Source organism: Eleginops maclovinus, chromosome 11 (genome assembly GCF_036324505.1).
Source record: "Eleginops maclovinus isolate JMC-PN-2008 ecotype Puerto Natales chromosome 11, JC_Emac_rtc_rv5, whole genome shotgun sequence".
Lineage (NCBI taxonomy): Eukaryota > Metazoa > Chordata > Actinopteri > Perciformes > Eleginopidae > Eleginops > Eleginops maclovinus.
Genome location: NC_086359.1, coordinates 21,667,674 through 21,689,407, shown reverse-complemented (window position 1 = coordinate 21,689,407; position 21,734 = coordinate 21,667,674). Strand labels below are relative to the sequence as shown.

At 39.3% G+C, this 21,734-nt stretch overlaps 2 protein-coding genes across 4 annotated transcripts; one reads left to right on the top strand and one right to left on the bottom strand.

Moving 5' to 3' along the window:
- The first annotated feature begins 222 nt into the window (after positions 1–222).
- rnf121 (ring finger protein 121) lies at positions 223–10,557 on the top strand. Its single transcript, XM_063895022.1, has 9 exons — positions 223–376; positions 2,086–2,123; positions 2,594–2,735; positions 3,001–3,155; positions 4,517–4,624; positions 6,291–6,411; positions 6,941–7,074; positions 9,380–9,481; positions 10,013–10,557. The coding sequence occupies exons 1-9, from the start codon at positions 299–301 to the stop codon at positions 10,131–10,133; spliced, it is 999 nt and encodes a 332-aa protein (XP_063751092.1). The 5' UTR covers positions 223–298; the 3' UTR covers positions 10,134–10,557.
- Positions 10,558–12,754: 2,197 nt separating this feature from the next.
- nlrc3l1 (NLR family, CARD domain containing 3-like 1) lies at positions 12,755–19,710 on the bottom strand. 3 transcript variants are annotated; one of them, XM_063895020.1, is made up of 7 exons: positions 19,622–19,710; positions 18,546–18,819; positions 17,667–17,768; positions 17,419–17,496; positions 17,218–17,320; positions 16,878–17,118; positions 12,755–15,029 (listed from the first exon to the last, which is right to left on the bottom strand). In XM_063895020.1, exons 2-7 carry the CDS (start codon positions 18,719–18,721, stop codon positions 13,456–13,458), a joined length of 2,274 nt encoding a protein of 757 aa, XP_063751090.1. In that variant the 5' UTR covers positions 18,722–18,819; positions 19,622–19,710; the 3' UTR covers positions 12,755–13,455. The 3 variants fall into 3 exon arrangements, with proteins under 3 accessions (XP_063751090.1, XP_063751089.1, XP_063751091.1); XM_063895019.1 differs by having other exon boundaries at positions 19,591–19,664; XM_063895021.1 differs by lacking the exon at positions 19,622–19,710 and adding an exon at positions 18,902–18,920.
- Between the last annotated feature and the right edge of the window lie 2,024 nt (positions 19,711–21,734).

Below are 21,734 nucleotides of genomic sequence, written 5' to 3'. Positions count from 1 at the left end.
ATGAAACTATCAATACAGTAAACATGATCTTATTGGACTTAGAGATATTGATATAAGCATTTCATTCATCAGTTTACCCCTTTCATTCATATCAGGCTATGGCTTTACAAACAAATACAGAAAGCCAGGGCTTCACTATTTGACCTACATTTTCATATATTTGACCTACATAAAAAAAAAACACCTACATTATCTCTTACTTTTATTTTGAAAGAACCCTACCCAAACATGACCGGAAAGGCCACTGAGGATTGTTGCTAATGCTAATGGCCCGGAACGGTAAAGCAGCACTCCGAAGATGGCCGGGGTGTTTGAGGTGGAGGTTGATGGTGTAGAGCATGACCACGGACTGCAGCATCACGATGAGCCGCACCAGGTGAGAGTTATTGACCTCAGCGAGGTTTTTCTGAGACATAAACAGGTGGAGGTGAGTTTATTCTGGGGTTCTAGCTGCTAACTCGTAACTCACTGTTAGCTAGCTTCTAATGTTACTCACGGGTTTAGCTCAACATAAGCAGCTTGCTACTGTTAAGACATCTTTTAGCAAGCATAGGTATCGTTATGGGCTTTAAATACAAGTACATTTCCATATATGTAACTAATAGCAGTTCGTTATAAAGGCAGTGCAAGCTCCCTAAAAGCATTAGGCTATGCTAAGCTAGCTAGCCGGTTAATGTTTAAGTCATATAGTTGCTTTCGTCTGGTAAAGGAAGCTAACATGCTGTTAAGGAATAATTACATTTGCATTCATGACACATAACACATTTTTCACACCCATACGTTTAGAGAACTCTACACATAAAGATGATGTGGCTGACTAGGTCAAAGGTCAAGTATATGGCCTTTTCTGTGCTAAGGTGCAATATGTGTAGCAGTGTCAGGAAGCATCCAACCCACTTCTGTGTGATTTTTAATCATTTGGTCAAACCAAACCTGGATGTCAAGCTGACCTGAGCAGGAGCTCACAATGTGAAGGGAGACCACAGAGTGCAGTGAAACAGCTGTACACTTTTACGGGTGTAATTACTAAAGCAGGGGCACAACATCATCATGGTTGGCATCACAATAGGCTGGCAAAAAACACTTAATATCCTTGTTTTAGTTCAATGATGATTAAGGTTCATGAATGAAAATCTGTAATATTTAGACTTGATGTGCCATGATGGCTATTTTTCACTGCTTATTATCACATCAAGTGGTAAGAAAGCATTGAAAGGCTCAAATGTGTTCATCTTTTTCATTTTAAGTAATTTATTTATCCTGGGGGAAAATTGGATTTCCTAACAGTCGTGCAATTTGTCAAAAATAAATAATTAAATATTTATATAAACATCAAGAAATGAAAGTAGTGTGGATGTTATACTACATTAGATGTGTATATTACAATACATACAGTATTCTAATTTCTAATCAAGGGCTCAGAGCCTTTTGCAATTTACAAACATGTTGGCATTATGGATTGAATCCTATCTTGTTGAAATGTAAAAAGGAGCAAATGATGATCCAAATGGAAAGAATGTGTACCTATCATCATGCTTTGTGAATTTAGTAAGAATTATTGTTGTACCCAGAGAAGGATACTTCTAGGTATAGACAGTGTTGGTCTTCATTAGTTAACTCTGCTGATATTAAGCTCTAAAACAAGAGAACACTTCAGTTCTTGCTGCCGGCTGTTCATTTCAGTCATGGTTAAGTAGCTGAACAAGCCCAACAACTTGTAATCGCTAAACAAACTTGTTGTACTTTAATAACCTCACCCTTGTTAAATATAGTTTTTCGGTTTGACGCGCATTGCTGCACAAGTAGTCGCTTTATCTGCTCTGTCATTGATATGCGTGTAAGATTTAGAGGTTCAAAGTCAACTGGGTGAGAGTTGATTCATGAAACAGTGGTTTATTATAATTACTGTGTCTGTGTTTAAATCAGGCTCATGCTGTGCTTTCCGCTAAGGCAAACTACAGTTTTATGTTGTCCTTTTTGTTTGAGGTGTATCATTTTCTGTGATATTTCTAATCAGTTTGTTTACCTTTATTTGATACAATGTCGACAGTATTGGTCATCATTTTGTATTTTTCCTTTCTTTAGTTGGATTTGTCCAAGCTTTCACCAGAAGAGAAGTGGAGGTTAGTGATTTTGACACACTTTTATTTCTTAATTCCATTTATTTTTGCAATGTATATCATATGAAATGCACCGGGATAGAAGGACCACTTATCTGTTAAACACAAATTCAGCCTTTGCACGGACAAAAATTCCGAGCTACTCTTGCAAGCATTGTTATGAATATTACACAATGTTTCTGGTAAAGAAAACAACTTCAGACATTCTCATTTACAAATATTTAGATATGATCTATTTAAGAGAATTCTTTACACCCACAAAGGATCAGAAATACTTTTAACCTTGAAACTGGGTAATTTTGGTAATAACACTTCATGACAGTTCACAAAGACTGCCATAAGCAGATGCTATTGTGCAGGGCTGTGATACGCACCTGTAAGGGCACACCTATCCTGAGTTTGTTATGACGACAACAAACACGGTCTCCCAGCTACGTAACATTAGTTGAGTATGTTGTATTCTTTTTCCACAGGGTCGAACATGCAAGAATGCACGCCAAACACGAAGGTCATGCGGCCATGCACGCCGAGATGGTGCTCATCCTCATCGTCACCCTCGTCGTCGCACAGCTAGTCCTCGTGCAGTGGAAACAGAGACATCCAAAGTCTTACAATGTAAGACATGGCCTGTGAGCTGGGTGTGTGTGTGTGTTTGCATTGATGGGGAAGGATGAAATAAGAGAATAAGTACTGGCACAGTGTTTCCCTCACAAGTCTGCATTTGGCAACACATGTTGCATCATACAGTATACATCCATCAATCCTTGCTCTCTCAGTTAAGGATGCGTATGGTATTTCCCTTCCTTAGTGTCTGCTGCTGGTTACTGTTTCTCCCCGGTATTCATGCCTTTTCTAATGTGTTCGCTCTGCTCCCTTGTAGCTGGTAACACTGTTCCAGATGTGGGTAGTTCCTCTCTACTTCACCACCAAACTGCACTGGTGGAGGTTCCTGAGCACGTGGTTCATCTTCTCCGTCATCACAGCGTACATCTCCTTCCGTGCCACTCGCAAGCCCCTGGCCTGTACCACACCCAGGTATAATAACCATCATACACCCATAATCAAACCCTTTAAATGACAAGTGCTGCCTTTCTGTTACGTGAATTGATGTGTTTGTGACTGACAAAGGTTTTAATGGTTTTGCCTTTATTTTTACTTCTTAATTTGAGTTGAATTCATTTATATTCTAAGTTTGATATTTATTTTAATAAGGGGCAGCTTTACGTCTCACAAGTATTTAGCTTCATATAAAAACAATGACATGGTTGGGAAGTGTGCAGGAATACTGTGTAGAAATTGCAGCATAGTGCCATCTGCTGGGAGGTCAAGTCACTTGCATTTCTCTGCTTTAATTTCATGGGAGGTTTCTTTTTTTCTGACAGTGAGATAATATATTTTTATTTTTAGCAGGACCACAATGTTTGAGTTTCTTATATTGTTTTTATTTTGTGTCAATTTACTTACAATATTTTTGACTGCTAATTTTTCATTATAACGCTTCAGTTTTATTTTATTTAGGGCTGTCAGTCGACTAAAATATTTAATCGCGATTAATCGCATGATTGCCGTAGTTAATCGCACATTATTTATCTGTTCTAAATGTTCCTTAAAAAGGATATTTTTCTAGTTTTTGTAGGTGGATAAATATGATTGCTTTATAATTAATCGTAAATTATGTTTATAATAAAGAAACAATGTTTCTTTGCCTTTATTTATGCCTTTATAAAGAAACAATGTTTCTTTATTATAAGTTATAATTATTATTAATTAAAAATAATGTCATTATATTTATTCAAGACAGTAAACATCATGTTATTGCAACAATCTGCGACAAAGTCATGAATCTTTTTCACAGTGGCGTCTCTCCAAGGCTCCTAAGATGGTCGTTTTGTCTCTAGCAGAGCCTTGTCCTCCACAGTGTTTACTGACCTACAGTCTGTAGCCACCATTTAGCTATTATGTTGTCCTCTGTGGAGTCTCTGAATCAGCACTATGCTTGGTCAGCGAGTGATATTTTAAACTCTGCGTACTCCGGAGGAAACTTAATTCACTTTGCAGCACGTACATATTACCTCGGCTCTTTTCGAGGAAACCACCCTGGCAGGGCTTTGTAGCTCAACTTTCCATTCAAAAGTGACTTTTCTTTCTCCATTTGTAGTGTGTTTCTGCTGTGATCCACAACGTTACCATGGTGTCCTGATATTTTCTTAAACTAGGGAGCGGGCCGAGGGTCACAGAATGCACGCGCGTTAACGTGCGTTAAAAAACATAGTTCCGTTAAAAGGAAGGTGCGTTAACGCCGTTAATAACGCGTTTAACTGACAGCCCTCATTTTATTATAAATACCCTGACTTTGGCATTCTCTGACAGCAAATTCCTTGTCTTTTTTTTGGCAGGTTGGTGTACAAGTGGTTCCTCCTCCTGTACAAGATCAGCTACGCCACAGGAATAGCCGGCTATACTGTGGTCATGTTTACACTTTTTGGTATCAACCTTATATTCAGGTATGTATTGTTAGCTTCAAATCTTTTCAGTGGTGCTAAATGAATCATAACATTGTATTTCAGTGGATATGTACTGACATAGTTAAAAATAACTCCAAACTGTAGGTTGCTGTTGACAAGAGCTGTCATTTTCTCTATTTTTAGGATGTTTAAAGTTCAGTTTCTTCTAGCTCTCCATTCTACATGTAGCATTTAGCTGCCACTAGATGATGTTGTTTTGCCTCTTTTTTTATCCTTTTGATCATCACAACATCCACCAGTCATCCAAGTTCCTAATTGCTCTTCCATTTAGTCTATTTTGAAGTCTTTTATGAGCTTGCCCTGTGGTTTATTGCTTTTCATTAGTGCATTGAAGCTCTACAATACTTCAGCATCCACAATGATGATATCATTTGACTGATTAAGGCAGGAAAAAGAGCAGAGAACTCTTTGACTGCCTGCTTCATGGTGTTTACATACTCCATAGCTGGCCTCAGGTGTGTTTGTTCAAAGGTTAACTGTGGTTATATGAGAAGTCAAGTAAAACACGATGTGATACCTTTTATTAAAACATTTCCGCTGTAACAAAATGAGATGCAAACCTGCGTAGTTATCACAGACACTTCCCTTTAGGCAATGACAACGATATTTTGCTGTCTGTTTGTAAAGGTCAGATCAATTATAGTCTCTCTGCTTCTTACACACAGGAAGTGGAAGTTGCTTATTTTAGCTCAGTATAAAACAGCCATAAGTCCTATAGTAGTTAACCCAATAGAGCAGGGTAGTCCAAACTTTCTTCACTGAGGGCCGCATACAGAAGGATTTACAAAGTTCTGGGCCCCTCACTAAGGGGGATGTATTGCCTCATAAGTTAAGTTATAAGTTAGCAAAATCATTCAAATGTAGGTAAAATATGCTCCACACTTGAATATGCTTTAAGACAAAAACAGGCTACATCACAGCTTTCCATAGGGTTCATTTATTGTGTTACAAAAAGTGTTTGCAGCTCATTCTTTAAAACAGAAGCCTCAGATGCTTATAGTAATGGGAAATGGGAAGGTTCTATTTCAAGCTTACGATGTAAATAAGTTATTGGGATTTTTTGATTGAAGATTGCCTGAATTTATTTGAGGAACTACGCTTCTTAACACATGAATACTGTGTATCATATATTTAGATTTATATTTTAGAAGTGCAACATAAGACAAGTTTCATGTCGGGGCCATATTCCATCATACTTTTAGAATGTGCTGGGGGCCGATTCAAAAACGACAACAGGCCACATTTGGCCCCTGGGGCCTAGTTTGGACACTCCTGCACTAGAGCCTCTAAATGAACAAGGCTGTTTTATGTAACTACTGAGCAGCAAATAACCTTCAGTAATATATATTTTATTTCCACTTACTACCTAGAAATATCATCTAACTTGATCATTTCCATCCATAAACATCTGAAACAGAAACTTCGGCTTAGATTTCTTGATTTCCTGGAACAGCTGACCATTAAAACAAGTTTTAAGCTTTGGTACGCAGACAGATATGTCAAGAGGTGTTTTGGTTTATGAGAAAAACATTATAGCCAACTGTTTCGTAATCTGAGAATCTAAACCAGGCATCTTTTTAAAAATAAAAGCTAACGTTGAACCCCTCCTGAGCCGCGTTTCTAATGCAGTGCCTTCTCTCCGCAGGATAAAGCCAGAAGACGCGATGGACTTTGGCGTCTCACTACTGTTCTACGGTCTGTACTACGGGGTCCTGGGAAGGGACTTTGCAGAGATGTGTGCAGACTTCATGGCTTCGACTGTTGGGGTATGTAAACAAGTTGTAGGCCCCAATCTGTGGGGGGAACAACTGTAAGCCAAAGCAGTGGTTCCCAACCGGGGGAATGGGGACCCCTAGGGGTAATTGCAGGGGGGTACGTGGAAAGATTAGGCATAGCAATATACTGTATTTCCACACAAAATCATTTAAAAATCTATTTTCACAAGCATGGTGTCCCGCCCCCAAAGCTTATGAAAGACAGGCAAGCTCAAGTATCTCATTAAACGTTCTAGTCTTAACAAAAGATATTGAAACTGCGAGAAGGGAGTCTAAATATCACTATTTCTCACTGACAATTAGTGTTAATGTCAAATTGAATGCATTTGTATCAAGGGTGAATTATACAAGGGATTTTCATCTAAGAAGCAGTTGGGGTGAATAAGATTACTAACGGTTTAACAGAAGAAAAATGCAGGGGTATCCTCACAGATGAGGGGGGGGGGGGGGGTACACAAAACAAAAAATGTTAGGAACCACTGTGCTAAAGTATAACCTCTTTCTCCCTCTTTCTTTTTAGTACTACAGTTCTTCTGGCATGCCAACCAAGCACCTCTCCGACAATATCTGCGCAGTGTGTGGGCAGCCCATCCTGGTAGATGTCAGTGAGGAGGGGATTATTGAGAACACGTACAGGTTATCCTGCAACCATGTGTATCCTTCCTTGTCAGAAACGGAAATATTATCATGCCGGTATATATTTGTTATCAGCTAAAGAGAAGTGGATCTGCACGATGGGGTATTCCATGTTTATGAAAAGGCTTAGTCATGGTAGAGGTAGTGTCAGAACTCGATTGTGAACTTGATTGTCTGCACAAAAGGGAATTAGAAGAGTTAACCTGACCTTTATGTTGTTGATGTTATGAGTCTGTTCATCTGCAGTTGTATTACTTCCCCCATTGTTATCTTGTGCAGCTTTCCTCTGTAAATAACACAACTGTTTATAGATTAGTGGAGAGAATAGTACGCTGTAAATTTAATTATAGAGCCATAACTTTGATAATATTGGCTGTTACTTCCATCCTGTTTTTTGGCAGATGGGCCAAAACCATATCATAGGCTGCCATTTGTATAATAGACAGCTTATTTATACACTGCCCGGCCAAAAAAAAGGTCACCAACTGGATTTAACTAAGTAAATAGGTAAGAGTCCCATTGGATAATTACTGCATGGGTGATTGTGTTTCAGCTGGCAACAAGTTATTGAACCCTAACTGATGCAGTGAGCTCTTATTTGTTAAACAGTCATGTCGAAAGACATATCCTGTGGTCGCGGAAAAGATGCTAATCTGTTTCAGAAGGATCAAATTATTGGCATGCATCAAGCAGAGAAAACAACTAAGGAGATTGCTGAAACTACTCAACATGGGTTAAGAACTGTCCAACGCATTATTAAAAACTGGAAGCACAGCGGGGAAACATCATCTTCCAGGAAGGAATGTGGTCGGAAAGAAATCTTGAATGATCGTGATCGGCGATCACTTAAACGTTGGAAATCAAATGGTAGAAGAACAACAGTAGAACTCACGGCTATGTTTAATAGTGAAAGTAAGAGCATTTCCACACGCACAATGCAAAGGGAACTCAAGGGATTGGGACTAAACAGCTGTGTAGGCTAATCGGGAAAAAACGGCTTCAATTTGCTCGGGAGCTTAAAGATTGGACTCTGGAGCAATGGAAGAAGGTCATGTGGTCTGATGAGTCCAGATTTACCCTGTTCCAGAGTGATAGGCGCACCAGGGGAAGAAGAGAGGCGGCTGAAGTGATGCACCCATCATGCCTAGTGCCTACTGTACAAGCCTGTGGGGGCAGTGCTATGATCTGGGGTTGCTGCAGTTGGTCTGGTCTAGGTTCAGCAATGTGCCCAAAGAATGAGGTCAGCTGACTCCCTGAATATACTGAAGGACCAGGTTATTCCATCAATGGATTATTTCTTCTCCGATGGCACGGGCATGTTCCAAGATGACAATGCCAGGATCCATCGGGTTCAGATTGTGAAAGAGTGGTTCAGGGAGCATGAGACATCATTTCACACATGGATTGGCCCCCACAGAGTCCAGACCTGAACCCGATTGAGAATCTTTGGGATGTGCTGGAGAAGAAATAAATTATGCAACTCTGGATAGAAATAAAGGTAGTGACATTGCAGAAGCTTGTGGAAACGATGCCACAGAGAATGTGTGCCGTAATCTAAGCTAAAGGCGGTCTAACGAATATTAGAGAGTGACCTTTTTTTTGGCCAGGCAGTGTATGATTGGTGTTTGATATATTTTGTGACAGTGGTTTATTAATTTTTCAAATAATTGAACCTTTTAACCCTTTACGTTTACTGTGGCAAATATGTGGTTATCTTATACGGTTACTGCCAATTTTGACAGTCAATTGTTCAGCTGCTAAAGCTGATAGAAAGTTAAAAAATCTGAAAAAACCTGACCAACATTTAGATATTTTTAAAACAAACATTGACCAAAATATTCTTTTGTGTTTTTAAATCCATCAAAAGTAGACTTGGAAATCCACACGAAAAAATCCAAAGTGGTTGTTATTTACTAATTATATGAAAATCTCACGTATTTGTGTCATAAACAGCACATGTAGGGAAATGCATTTGTGCCTAGGTCCAGAAAGTATCCAACAAATAGAAATATGGAATACAATATTAAAGATTGTTTTACAGAAAGAAACAAAATAATTGACTTTGCAAGTCGTATCTCAGTACTAACAATAGTGCCTTTCCTGCCAGTTAGATGTGTGGACCGTTAGTTGGTAACTTTCTGTACTTAAAAGGTGAAATAACATGGTTTTTCAACAATATTGACCCTACAGGTGAATGCACAATGGCTACAAATATATAATGCATTTCATATTTCAACAATAAGCTGCTTTAGTTAGTAATGACATATTGAGCCAGTGTTTGACCCTCACATTCTGCAGTGCCGAGCCTTAACTCCACATCCAGGTTCCACGAGTTCTGCATAAGAGGATGGTGTATCGTCGGGAAGAAGCAGATGTGCCCGTACTGCAAAGAGAAGGTGGATCTGAAGAGGATGTTCAGTAACCCGTATCCTTTTTTAAAATTCTGTATGCATGTTGTCTTTCCCTGTTGTTGTTTTTCTATGCTTCATTATTAGAATTTTTATTTTTTATATATATCCTGATGACGAGCGAATAAAAGTAATTTTAGACATCATTCACAGTACAGTAAGAGCCACCGACCGACTGTTAGAAGATAGAAAAGTGAAAGCAGGGCCTAAAATCTAAATTTGGAATTTTCACAGCTGACATCCAGGCAGCGTCCAGGAAATGCAGTCATTCCAAGACGTCCTTTTTGTAACAGCGGGGGAAGTTTTAACAGCAGAGTTTAATCGTGTTTTTCAGACAGCTCTTTAAAGGCTATAGGAAACATTTATAGGTTATCTATCAAGTTCCTGTTCCTCTGTTCAGAGTTTACACTGAAGATAACTGTATCTCTTGGCCTTAAACTGAAAGTGGTTTCTCCCGCCTCTTAATCACTGTGTTAAGGGCTTTAATTGGCATTCATTAGCCATTGTTGATTGCTGTTAAAGTTTTTTCCTTAACCCATTTTCTTTAGCTGGGAGAGGCCACATGTGATGTATGGACAGCTTTTGGACTGGCTTCGGTACTTGGTGGCATGGCAGCCTGTTATTATTGGATTTGTGCAAGGCATCAACTACGTCCTGGGTCTGGAGTGACCTGCGGCACTCAGAAAGGGACATAACACGCCACACGGAGATGATATGCACTGGCTCAAAAGACTGAGGGCCTAACATTGAACTAAAACACCAATAAAAAGTGTCTATACTTTTTGTGTATATATTTATAGGCACAAATTGTCTGTATTTACAGTTTATTTGAATTTTATTGGTAAATCTCAATTTGGATGTCAGTCAGTTTCCCAGGATTTGTTTCACACAGCGTTCCACTTGATAATTGTTTGGTGCCTCTAATGGCCTAGTAAAGCGGTTCTAAAAATCATTAGAGGGGTGCTTTTTACTAATTTATGTCTTAAGTGTTTGTTTGTTTATTCTTAGTAAAAAAGATCCTGCTGGAGTTCGACTTCGTCGTCATGTCTGATGGCTATCACACATGAGTAATAAAGTTTAAATGGAAACACAAGTAATACATAATTCCTCCCTGTCTCAAAGTACACTTACACACATTAATGAAATCATTTGTTTAGCTTTTTACCTCTGAGTCATATTTGAACTCCAGGGACATGAGTTGCATATGTTCAGCCTGTCATGCGTCGTTAGACGGCTCTGTCATTTTGGGAAAAAGTCCTTAAACAGAGGAGTCCTCATGCAGTAGTAGATAAGATGAAACTGGATGTTACAGGATTTCAAAATGACCTCACTCATCCATACCAACGGCGGAAACATATAGTCATATTTTCTCTGAGCTTCAGCCTTTGTACAGTATTTCTTCACTGGGTTTTAATTTTAATTTGAGGAAGTAACTTTTTTCGTTTACAAAGAGAGCTTTTTTGACTTAAAGGGTCCCCAAAATTACAGGGGAAAAAATGATCACTTGCAGTTGTATTTAGCCGTACTGATTTTTTGACAGCTGTTTTCTTTGGAAGTACTTTCTAGCAAAGAAATAGTCCCTTTGATATGGTTCACTGATATTGCAAAGCAAAATTAAAGAACTGCATTCCTTAATACGACTAGAGGTAAGAGAGAAAATATAGATTTGGTTTAATCTCTTTTATGTAACCAGTGTGTGTCAATAAACAAACAGTAAAGCGTGGGCTGTTTCTGAGGAAATCCCCATGTACCACATGTACACGCATTGGGTTTTACTACATTTAGGGAAGTGAATTACACTGTTGACTATATAAAGGGCTCCCATACCGCAGTCGACACAAAAAAGACCCAACTGCAGGAGTCGATATGAAGCTGTCATCCGCTGTCAAAGGTATGACTACTTTTAGCATCAGCATCAGTCATTTTCAGTGTATGGCATTGGTTGAATATGTTGTGTCTCTTCAATAGCTTTGGGATCGCTGTGTCTGCTGCTTGCAGATGGATTTCCAGGTACAGTATATTTTATTGATGAAAAGGTCTTATAAAGATATGTTTTTGTGCTGACGTTACTGTGATCTTCAGTTTCTCAGGATGAACCTCCAAAGATCATTGGGCCACATCAGGTCAAAATAAAAACTCATCTTGGTATGTAAACACAAAGACCTACAAATGTTTGCTATTAACTACATCTTTTTATTGGGTATTTTCTATGATGGGATCTTTTATCATAATTGAAGCTTTACTCTTGCTGTGTATGACTCTGGATGTATTCTGACTTACAGGTGAGAAGCTGTTTCTTCACTGTGAAGCGTTTTCTAATTGCAAAGATCTGACCCTCATCTACTGGCTCGTCAATGGCTCGTTCCCTGAGGACCTGCTCAGCAGTGGCAGGATACTAGAATCAGAGGAGTGAGTATTATAAACCTATACGAAATAACCATCATAGGGTACACCGCTGAAGGGGAATTATGTCGTCAATTATTGATTTAACATCCTGAAACCAACCTCAGGCTCAGCTCTAATGACAGTGTTTGTCTTAGAGTGTCTTTAGATGATGGTGCGATCCTACAGAGGAGTTTGCTGTTGAGGAACGTCATGTCAGAAGACCTCAAATCCACCTTCACCTGTGTCGTGAAGAACGAGGCCGGTACGACCCACAAGAATATAAATTTATCAGCAATAGTTGGTAAAGATTGTACCGTAGGGAGAAAGGGAAAACACTGAATGTCACTTCAGTTAAAAGTGGTTTCTGTGAGCCATGGTTAGAAATTTCACATTTCAGCTTCCACTTTGTCTGCCATTGAACTATTCTGTTGTATACTGTTGGGTAGGAAAAATGCCCCAAAAAGGTTGGGTGAAGAAATGTACAAAGTATAGGGTGGATTTGGTTCCACAGTCATTTCCTTTGACGGCTTTGAATAGCATTAAAATGTTAGAAGTCAGAGTGAAACTAGAATATACTTCCATCCTTCTTTAAATTTGACGCCACTTTTTGAGGATCATCCTCATATTGAAACACAACATCCAGTGGCAACATGTTATGTTACTGACTTTGACCTAAGTGTAATTGATATTACCTCACAAAGACAATCTACTGACTGCAGAATGTATTCAATATTTAAACCCTTTTGTATTTCTTATCTATGTTTGTGTAATATTTCAGTTTTTGTTTTGTTTGTTTGCGATAAGCCATTTTAAATGCGCATACTTTTAAACCATATTGAAATGCTTTACATGAAGTCGAAAATAAATCAATTCACTCAAACTCAAGATAATCATGATGGGTGGTGTTTCTTTAGTAATGCATTGTTTATTTTAGCAATTATTTCAAACAGATAACTTTCTTAGCGATGGGTATCACTGTTCAAAACATACACTGAGATCAACACTTCATATTTGGTAGTGATAAGAGGAACTAAATGATAGCACAGATGCTTTTTACTTCAGCTCTTCAATGTGATTAATGATTTCATACTAAAACACCAATTTAAGCTGCCAATAAGCAATACAAATGGATCAACCAAACTTAAAAAAGAGCAAAATAACTCACTTTTTCCTTTTATGAATTGTATTGATCAGTTAGTCCTCAGGTTAACAGTGACAGTGATGATATAGTGTTTATAATGCAGTTAAAAAAGCCACCTCAAGACTAAGCCAGCAACACGTCGCTGTAACGTCAATAAAAACTAGAAAACAAGAAATGTAAAAAATAAGGCCCCTTATCATCCACCCTTCTTAAATGAATTCAGAAGTGGCTTCAGATTAAGAGAATGAAATCAAGGCATTTAAAAAAACAAACACTCGTGACCACTGCTGCAACACCGTACATTTGTTGTCATTTTTCTTTTCCTAAATACATTTTTGTACACATTAAATCATGAGTGACTATGCTTTTTAAGCTCCATTAGTGCATACTCTGTTTGACTGGGAGAGAGGCAGGCGGGTGGCACATGTCTTTAACTGTTTTCCATCCCGATGCTGCCTTTGAGTGTCACACACCCAGCTCCTCCAGGCAGCAACTCAAGTTGCCTATCCTGTTCGGGTGCTGATTTTCTTTGATCCTCTTCCTGATGAAGGCAGCAGCTTCCTCAGCGACTGCCTGCCACTTTGGAGAAGGTGTGCAGAAAGGTTGGAGAAGGTCCAGGTTGGACTTAAGAGTTGTTCCGAGCAGGAAACGGAGGAAAATGTCCAGCTTGCCATCGTCGCACTGCAGGCTTTTGTCCACAGCGCTCCTGTACAGCTCCATTGGCTTCTGCCCTTTGAACATCCCCTTGAACTTTTCTTTCAACGGCGGCTCAAACAAGTTCTTCCCCTGGTTTCTAAAAGAGAGGAACACATAAAGGGCAGCCAGGTACTCCTGCATGGTGGGATGGATAAAGCTGAAGACTTTCTCCTGACAAAAGATGTGAGGCTTTATCACATACACCGTGCATAGGCCGCTGTTAGTCACTGCCTCCTCATTGTCCAGTTCAAGACCTTCCCATTCGTACCTGCTTAGCTGGAACGTGCCTTTTTCCAGCATGTTGAAGGCCAACTTTCCAAGTATCATGAGGAAGTCTCCCTCTTTATCTGGGCCCCAAGGGGAAGCTCTTAATATGCGGCGCTGACCCGTGAGTGCAAACAGGAGCTTTGTGTACATGTAGGTGATGCTTCTGGGCAGCTGGGCCTGTATTCCATGTTCCCTAAATATGTGCTGGTACTCATCAGCCAACAGGGAGCAAAACAAAGGCAGGTGGCACATTATGCGGAGGGTTTTGGAGGAGTTGATATATGCAATAACTCGAGCTCCTTGATCTGGGTTCTGAAATCTTTTTCTGAAGTAGTTGTCCTTTTCAGGGTCACTGAAACCACGTACTTCAATTTCATCATGAGGGGTATCATAAGGAATGCAGCCCTCTAATCTCGGCCGGGAAAAGACCAGGTATATGCCGCGGTACAGCAGCCTCGCTCTGAGCAGATTGACCACGATCACATCCAGGGTGGTGACCTCTGTGTGGTCAGAGAGAATCGAAGTGTCTTGAAAGTCAAAATGCTCTTTGTACTCATCAAGACCGTCAAAGATAAACATCACTTTGCAGTTATCGCCGGTATAATCCTGATCCCTCAGGTTTTTGGTTTCCGGGTAGAGTGTTTGTATTATTTGCAACAGCGAGACCTCAGAATCCTTGAACTTGTGGAGTTCTCTGAATGGCAAAGGAAATATAAAGGACACATGTTGGTGGGACCGCCCTTCAATCCAATCGAGGATTAACTTTCTGACCGCCATAGACTTCCCTGACCCTGCAACTCCTGTGATCAGCACAAGCTTTACGTTGGTTTCCTCCAGCCTTTCAGTGCTTAAGATATCCTTAGTAGAAAGCTTTTCCCCTGGTTTACTGTTGGTGTCCAGTCTGGCTATGGTCCTGACCTCATGTTCAATATTTGGGCCATTATTACAGGTCGAGGTAATGTCCAGATCAGTGAAGATATGGTCAAAAGGTCTTCTCTCTCCCTGCCCGGCTGAATCATCCTCTATTTCTCCGTATGTCTTCTTCAGAGTCTTGCTCAACTCGTAACGTACTTCATCTGAAAAATGATAAATGTGAATGAAAAGGTGCAAGATTCTCAAATTTCTTTCAAACTGAAAATGGACTGGGTAGACTTTAAAGGAGACCAAACATGAAAAATAGACTTTAGCTGTAGAAAGAGACTAAGGCTGCAGTCGAATTGTCAGTTTATCTTAGGAAGGTTACTAACGAGTGAAATGACCCGGAAGTACCTCAGTGGCAGCCATGATAAGAGCTGTTCTGATTTTCTAGATCATAGGTGTCAAACTCAAGGCCCGCGGTCCAAATCCGGCCCGCAAACTAATTTTATGTGGCCCGCGAGAGTTTTCAAAGAATATAATACGTTTATTATACGGCTACACGCCGCTTTACAGCAGCTCGTTGCCCATAAACTACATGTCCCACAATTCATCTCGTTTTGTGACATGTGCACTGAAGCGACTTCAGTCAGTGTCGAGTGAGGCAGTGAGTGACAGAGCATAGTTACAGCGGCACAGAAATCTGCTTCAGCAACCGAGACAAGAAACACCGGAACCAGAACCGACAGTCGGTTGCTTCCTCACAGAATGTGCCGCTCTGAAAAATGTAAACATTTAACACATTTAAAAAAAACGTGCATTACGGTTATTTCCACTTTTGTGATATGAGGCTCTTGAGTTGTTGCTTATGAATTAGTTTTCTCTATATTCAGACGATGAATACTTGTAAATACGTGTGTAAAGTTTGTGAAGGCCGGAGGAAAACTCCCGGGATCACCGTCTCCTCTGTGTTCGTCCTCCCCCCCTCCTCATCCCTGAAAATAATGAATGACAGGTGATACACACCAGGGTCTGGAACAGGGGGGTTTTCAAAGTCCCGGCTTTCACACTATTCAAATATTGCAAAATTCAAAACATAAATACTTAAATAGTGCTTGATCTAAAAAATAATAAAAATAAGGCTAATTAATCTCATAAATTCATGGGATTTATTTAACAGACACAGAAATGTAAGTGTGCACCCACATACAATATTTCTGTGTCTACGTGCACCATTTGTCAGTGCACAACTACGTGTTAATGCTACCAAACTCATCTTTTAAATAAATTGTACAATTGTTGTAATTGTTGCATATTTTCCCTTGCGATTATTTGCCTTAGCCTAAAGCTTTCAGATGTAGTTATTACCAAAACCAATAATTATCCCATGCAGAGGCAATACTTATTTTATATATATAATACATTTATATTGTCTTAAAGTTAAAGCCGGCCCTTTGAGTGCAACCATAATGCTAATGTGGCCCGCGATGAAATTGAGTTTGACACCCCTGCTGTAGATGATAGGAAAGGAGATTTGAAACTTCGTTTAAAACCTCCTTTAACTTAGGAAACACTGGACATGTTTTATTGGTGATATACAAAGTGATAGGTTATGGTCTCACAAGTTTATAATAAATACATTTATGTTTTATTTATGCTCAGTGACAAGCATAGGATTGACTTTGCGTTTTTTATTTAAATTCTAACCTTGGTCCTGAAGAATATAAGTTTCTCTATTGTCCAAGTTCATAAAGCAAGAAACAGCACCATAAGAGCACGGTGCAAAGTGTCTAGATGCTCTTACAGTATTCTGCTGTACAGAGAACTGTAGTTTCCGCACAGCAGAGGCACATTTTCTACCGCATCATGAATACGTGGGATAGTGTAAGTGCAGTCGGATTCTCAAAGCACCACAGTCTCTTTTCCTAAGTCCTTTTGAATTCTCCTATCCACTATTCCTTAACCCCGTGACGTTTCACACAGAGGTGAAGGAATGGTGTATAGGAAAGGCAACAGGAGCTGATCTTTGGATAATTCGACCACAACCTAAGACACATAGGCCTACTTACTTCTGATGCACAAAGACTGGAGGAGTTTCACCAGCCTTCTTTGCATAAGAGCCTCAAGAAGGGTTTTGGTGATCTGCAGTGATACCTCCAGGTTGTAACACTCCAGCAACCGGTCCACAAGGTCCACCAAGTCCACGCTTTGGGGAGGAGTGCTAAATGACTGTGGGTAACGCTTCCAAAGAAGTATCTTGAAGTTCATGAGGTTGTCTTCGGACAGCTCCAGAAGGGTTATACAAATAGCCTGATTGCAAAGGAAGGGTTGAATTCAATGATGTGGTTTTCAACTCAATGATGTTGTTTATTTTATTTCTTTAAAATTCTAATAGAAATGCAAACTAACCTTGAAAGTGAATGCCACGGTCAGAGCAGGATGCCTGAACTCATTTGGGTCTTGTATTAACTCAAGTGTGTCAGAAAGCTCTGTGGCGGTTTCATCTCTCACCCTGGTTTAGGCCACAGAGGAGACAGAGTATTATGGTGTTTATTTATTAATCACACCAGCTGACACGTGTAAGTTACTTGCAATGGTTGTTTGTCTTACTTGGGAATTAACTTTTCACAATCGTCGCTGTCCAATGAGTAGCAGCTGGAGTAAGACTCTGCTCTTTTCAGCTGGACCCTTAAACCAAAAGGACAAGAGGGTGTAAACATTATTCAATGCGACCACAAAATGTCATGAAAGTATTCCAACCTTTACAAATGGAACAAGGTGGGGTGTTTCTTGAGCTGCTTTCCACGTTAATGTTTAATGTATGACTTCATAGACCTAGTACTTTGTCTTGTTTGTACCTTGTTGAGGATCCTTCTTCGTCGTCCATGTTGCTTAAGTTCTCTTCACTGGTCATTGATCCGTAGCTCAGAGCTGGAGGAAAGGCCTGCTCTACATAATGCCTGAGAAAGCATGGCAGAATGACAGTTTGTTAATTGCATAGTAGCCCCATAACAAGCAATCACACTCTTCTATAATACACATCAGATAAGCAGCCAATGGAAAGCTTTTCCTCAAGCAGCCCCGAGAACATTAATGTCTGGAGAATTTGGGAAAAGATTTTTTTTTTTCTTGGCTTTGTATAGATTGTGCTAAACTATGAATATGTATCTTTTGTGAGTTTGGTGGCGATGCTAACACTGAGGCTTTAGACTTATCTTATATCTTCTGAACATAGAGCAAAATGTACAGACAGGTACAGTTCACCCGCTCAAACCTGTAATAAGGAACTCAGATGACTCAATATACAGTATAAACGTGCTTATGTTTTTTGTTTGGTTTTTAACGCTTTAGTTTTTTCTAAAACAAAATAAAAAAGGATTCCCACCAAACTTAAGGTGTTAAAGGGGGGATAAAATGAGATACAGTTAACACATTTAATTAAGGTATATTACACCAAATTCGATTAGATCAAATGGAGCAAGAAAGGTCAAACTATTCATTCAGTCTATAGGGGAATTGCAGAGCTTCCCATTACCCTTGCTACTACACAAAATGCTAAAATATCTGTTTCTCTTGTTCTTTGAACTGTCCTGCAGAAAGAAAACAATAGGATAAGGCTATATGTTGTTTTTGTGCTTTAGATGTTTGAACTAGTCCTTATAACATTATTACCCAGAAGCACTACCCTGAATTGAGAGGAAGGATCTTTAGGGCTTGTAGGTGAGAAATCTCAGTACCAGTGGCTGGTGTCCATTAGACTCTGTTCCAGTTGGAGTGAAGGTCTTCTCTCAGGGATGTAGAAGAGGTCGTCATCCTCATAAGGCTCACTCTGCTCTCTACCAGACACTGCCTCCCCGATGGAAGCACTGTCTGACAACGAGACCATCGGCTCGAAATGACTATTGTCCATCATGTCATAGAAAGGGTCAGCCAACGACTGACATCACGAGCACATACAGGGATCACTATTTGTTTCCCAGGGTTGGTATCAGGAGAGTAATGTGTCTGTACCTGCAGAAGAACAAACATGGAAAATAAGATACATACATTCTCACATTCTCTATCAAAGTGTATATACAGGTTTACACCAGACCAGATTTTCCGGTTTCTTCTGAGGAAAGCTTGTTTTGCCTGTGTGTGCAGTGCATGTTAAGATAATGAGTTACCTTGAAAATATAGAACAAAAATGAAATAATTTCAAAAACAACACCAATGTAATAACTTTATGGTCTTACTTAAAGGTCATTGCCATCGTTAAACAGGGTTTTACCCCTACCTAGAGGTGCAGTAATGGGAAGCTAAATCACACGTGTGTGAGCCTCTGGGTTGTGATGTGATGTGTGTGATGTGACGTCAACAATGATGTCAAAAACTGTAGCTGCATTTATTTTCATTATGTCAGACTGAACTGTCAACCTTTATACATCCACGCTGTTAACAGAAACAAGTGTAGCAGCTTTAGCTAGCATACATGCTATTTGTTGGTATTATAAACTGCACTCTTTGTTTTTGACCCATCATGTGATTTGTCAGTGGCAGATAGTGTCTATCCTTCTTCCTCTTTCTCCACAAGTCATTAGTGAACATAATATAATCTAGTTCTAAAATGCTTTTTTGATTCAACGTCAGCTAGTTAGTGAAACTTCAAGTTAAGTAACGTTAAGTACATTGGTTTGGGAATGAAAATACGTGTTACGTAAACCTATAACATTAATTTGACTATGGTCGAATACGTAAATATCTATACATTTGTAATTATATCAAAACATTATCGTTACTTACTATGTATTGCAAGTAATGAACGTTAGCCCACCTTTGGTACAGTTGAACAATCAGGAAGTCTAAAGTTCTCTTCTTCTCGCCTGAACTATCGCGTGAGTAGAAAAACATTACAAAGCAGACTCTGCCACCTAGAGGTCGGAAGTGTGAACAACATGCAGCCTTGAACAACTTGAGTACATTATCCCAGCAAAATGTGCTGTTAGAGCAATAGACCTTTTTCTATCTTTTGATAGGAAAGGCATTTAGTTATCCCACAATAGGACAAGCACAGGCGATGAACAATGAATTACTTTAAAATGAATTAATCGAATTGTATCAATATAAATACTAAAAACATGTGTAAAACAGAGGGTGCCCAGGTTGCCAAAATCTGGCTTAATTAGCAACTAACGACATTGAATAATAACACGTTTTAATGATTTAGCACTGCACTCATATAACACTCCAGCTTAAAGGAAAACATTGTTTAAAAGGATAAAATATCAAGCAGTTGAACCAGAGATATTGTCTAATTTATTCTATGCTTTCAGTTTACAGAGCCCACAATACAACATGGCTGTTTTGCCAGAGATTCCAAAGCTACTTGCAGCTAACTTATTGCTGAGTTCACTTTTACTCCATTCCACCAGATGTTTTATCTAAACTTTCCAATCTAGCTTCAAACTAAACAACAATGGGACGAATTTCGAAGCAACTGTCAATGGAAACCCATCTAGTGCCACAAAATACTTTATTCAACTATTCAATTCTATACATGAAGTGGTGCTTATGTCCTCTCACTATACTTTGATGTGTAAACAAGGTGGAGTTTCCCTTTTAATTTGCTTAATATTAGGGTTGGTTGTCTGTCTTGCATTTAAGATAGATATTATCTACTATGACTATGGTTTAGCATTATTTTATATAATATACTGCATTTTTGTAGCACTCGTCACAAGACAAATATTCTTGTCTTAATTGAAGGCACTGCTGTTATAAAAGTCTGACAAGTTTGTTGTTGTGCATGGCCAGTGAAATGCTAGAATGTCCTTCTGGCTGTGATATACTGCATGAATATGAGTCATATACCGTATGTAACAAGGAAAAAAACATCATAAAAGCTGGTGTTATTCAGAGCTGTATATATTTGCTTGTCCTGCCGCATTATCAAGCTTCACGCACAACATATTCCTATCCCTATTTATCATTATTGATTATTTTTGAATGTCATTGCCAGCACTGCTTCGGCGTTGCTTTATTGGCTCATTCCCCTGCTTGTATCGGTGGAATTTACTTGCAAAAATTCAAACATGTATTTTTGAGACACAACATGCTCTGTCTGATAGTTTAACATTTTAATGCAGCCTATTGATTTGAAAGGAATACTTTGCCGATTAAAAAAAATGTATTCATTATAGAATGTCTGCTATTTTACTGAATCAAAGAGAGGATGGACCTAATAAGGCTACATAATAATGGTAATTCCCAAAGGATAACAGATATCTGGAAACTTAGAGTATGCATCATCAGTGTTTTTCTTTGTTTACATATATGGTACAAGATCCAGTTTAGTATTTGCTGTATGAGTGACCATGCAGTGAATGTACGCTTAGACCTGGAGGCTGTTTACCAAGACATGAAAAAAAGCGAGGCGCATGTCCGCTTCCTTGTCTCGTTAGTGACCGCTACACTGCGCTTTGTGTGATGGAGGCGTGAGCAGCGACAAAGACGGCAGGAGGAAACAGTGGAAACTATGAGAGGTGGTTAGTGCCCGATTGAAGGCGAAGGATGGAAAATCATTGTCAGGGTATCCATTGTGTGGAATGGATTAATTGGTAGCTCATGTTGTATTTAAATGATTGCTGGATATATTATGAATAATGAATGTATTGTATCTACAATCAGTGCTTATCATGCTTGCAGAAACAAAGCTGAACGTGTGCAATCGCATGTTGTGCCCCCTATAAAAACAAACTGAAAAACTATTTTAAAAAGTCCCTCATTCAGACTTGGACCCAATACATGGATGAAATGCTCCCAGCTTTGTCAATTCAGTTTCCATGACTGGGAAACCAATGAGGGGTCGAGTCCTTTTTCTGGCATTGCCAACTCCTGGGTTCTTTGTTGTGGTCTGTTATTGGCCCGAGAGCACAGTTTCCTAAAAG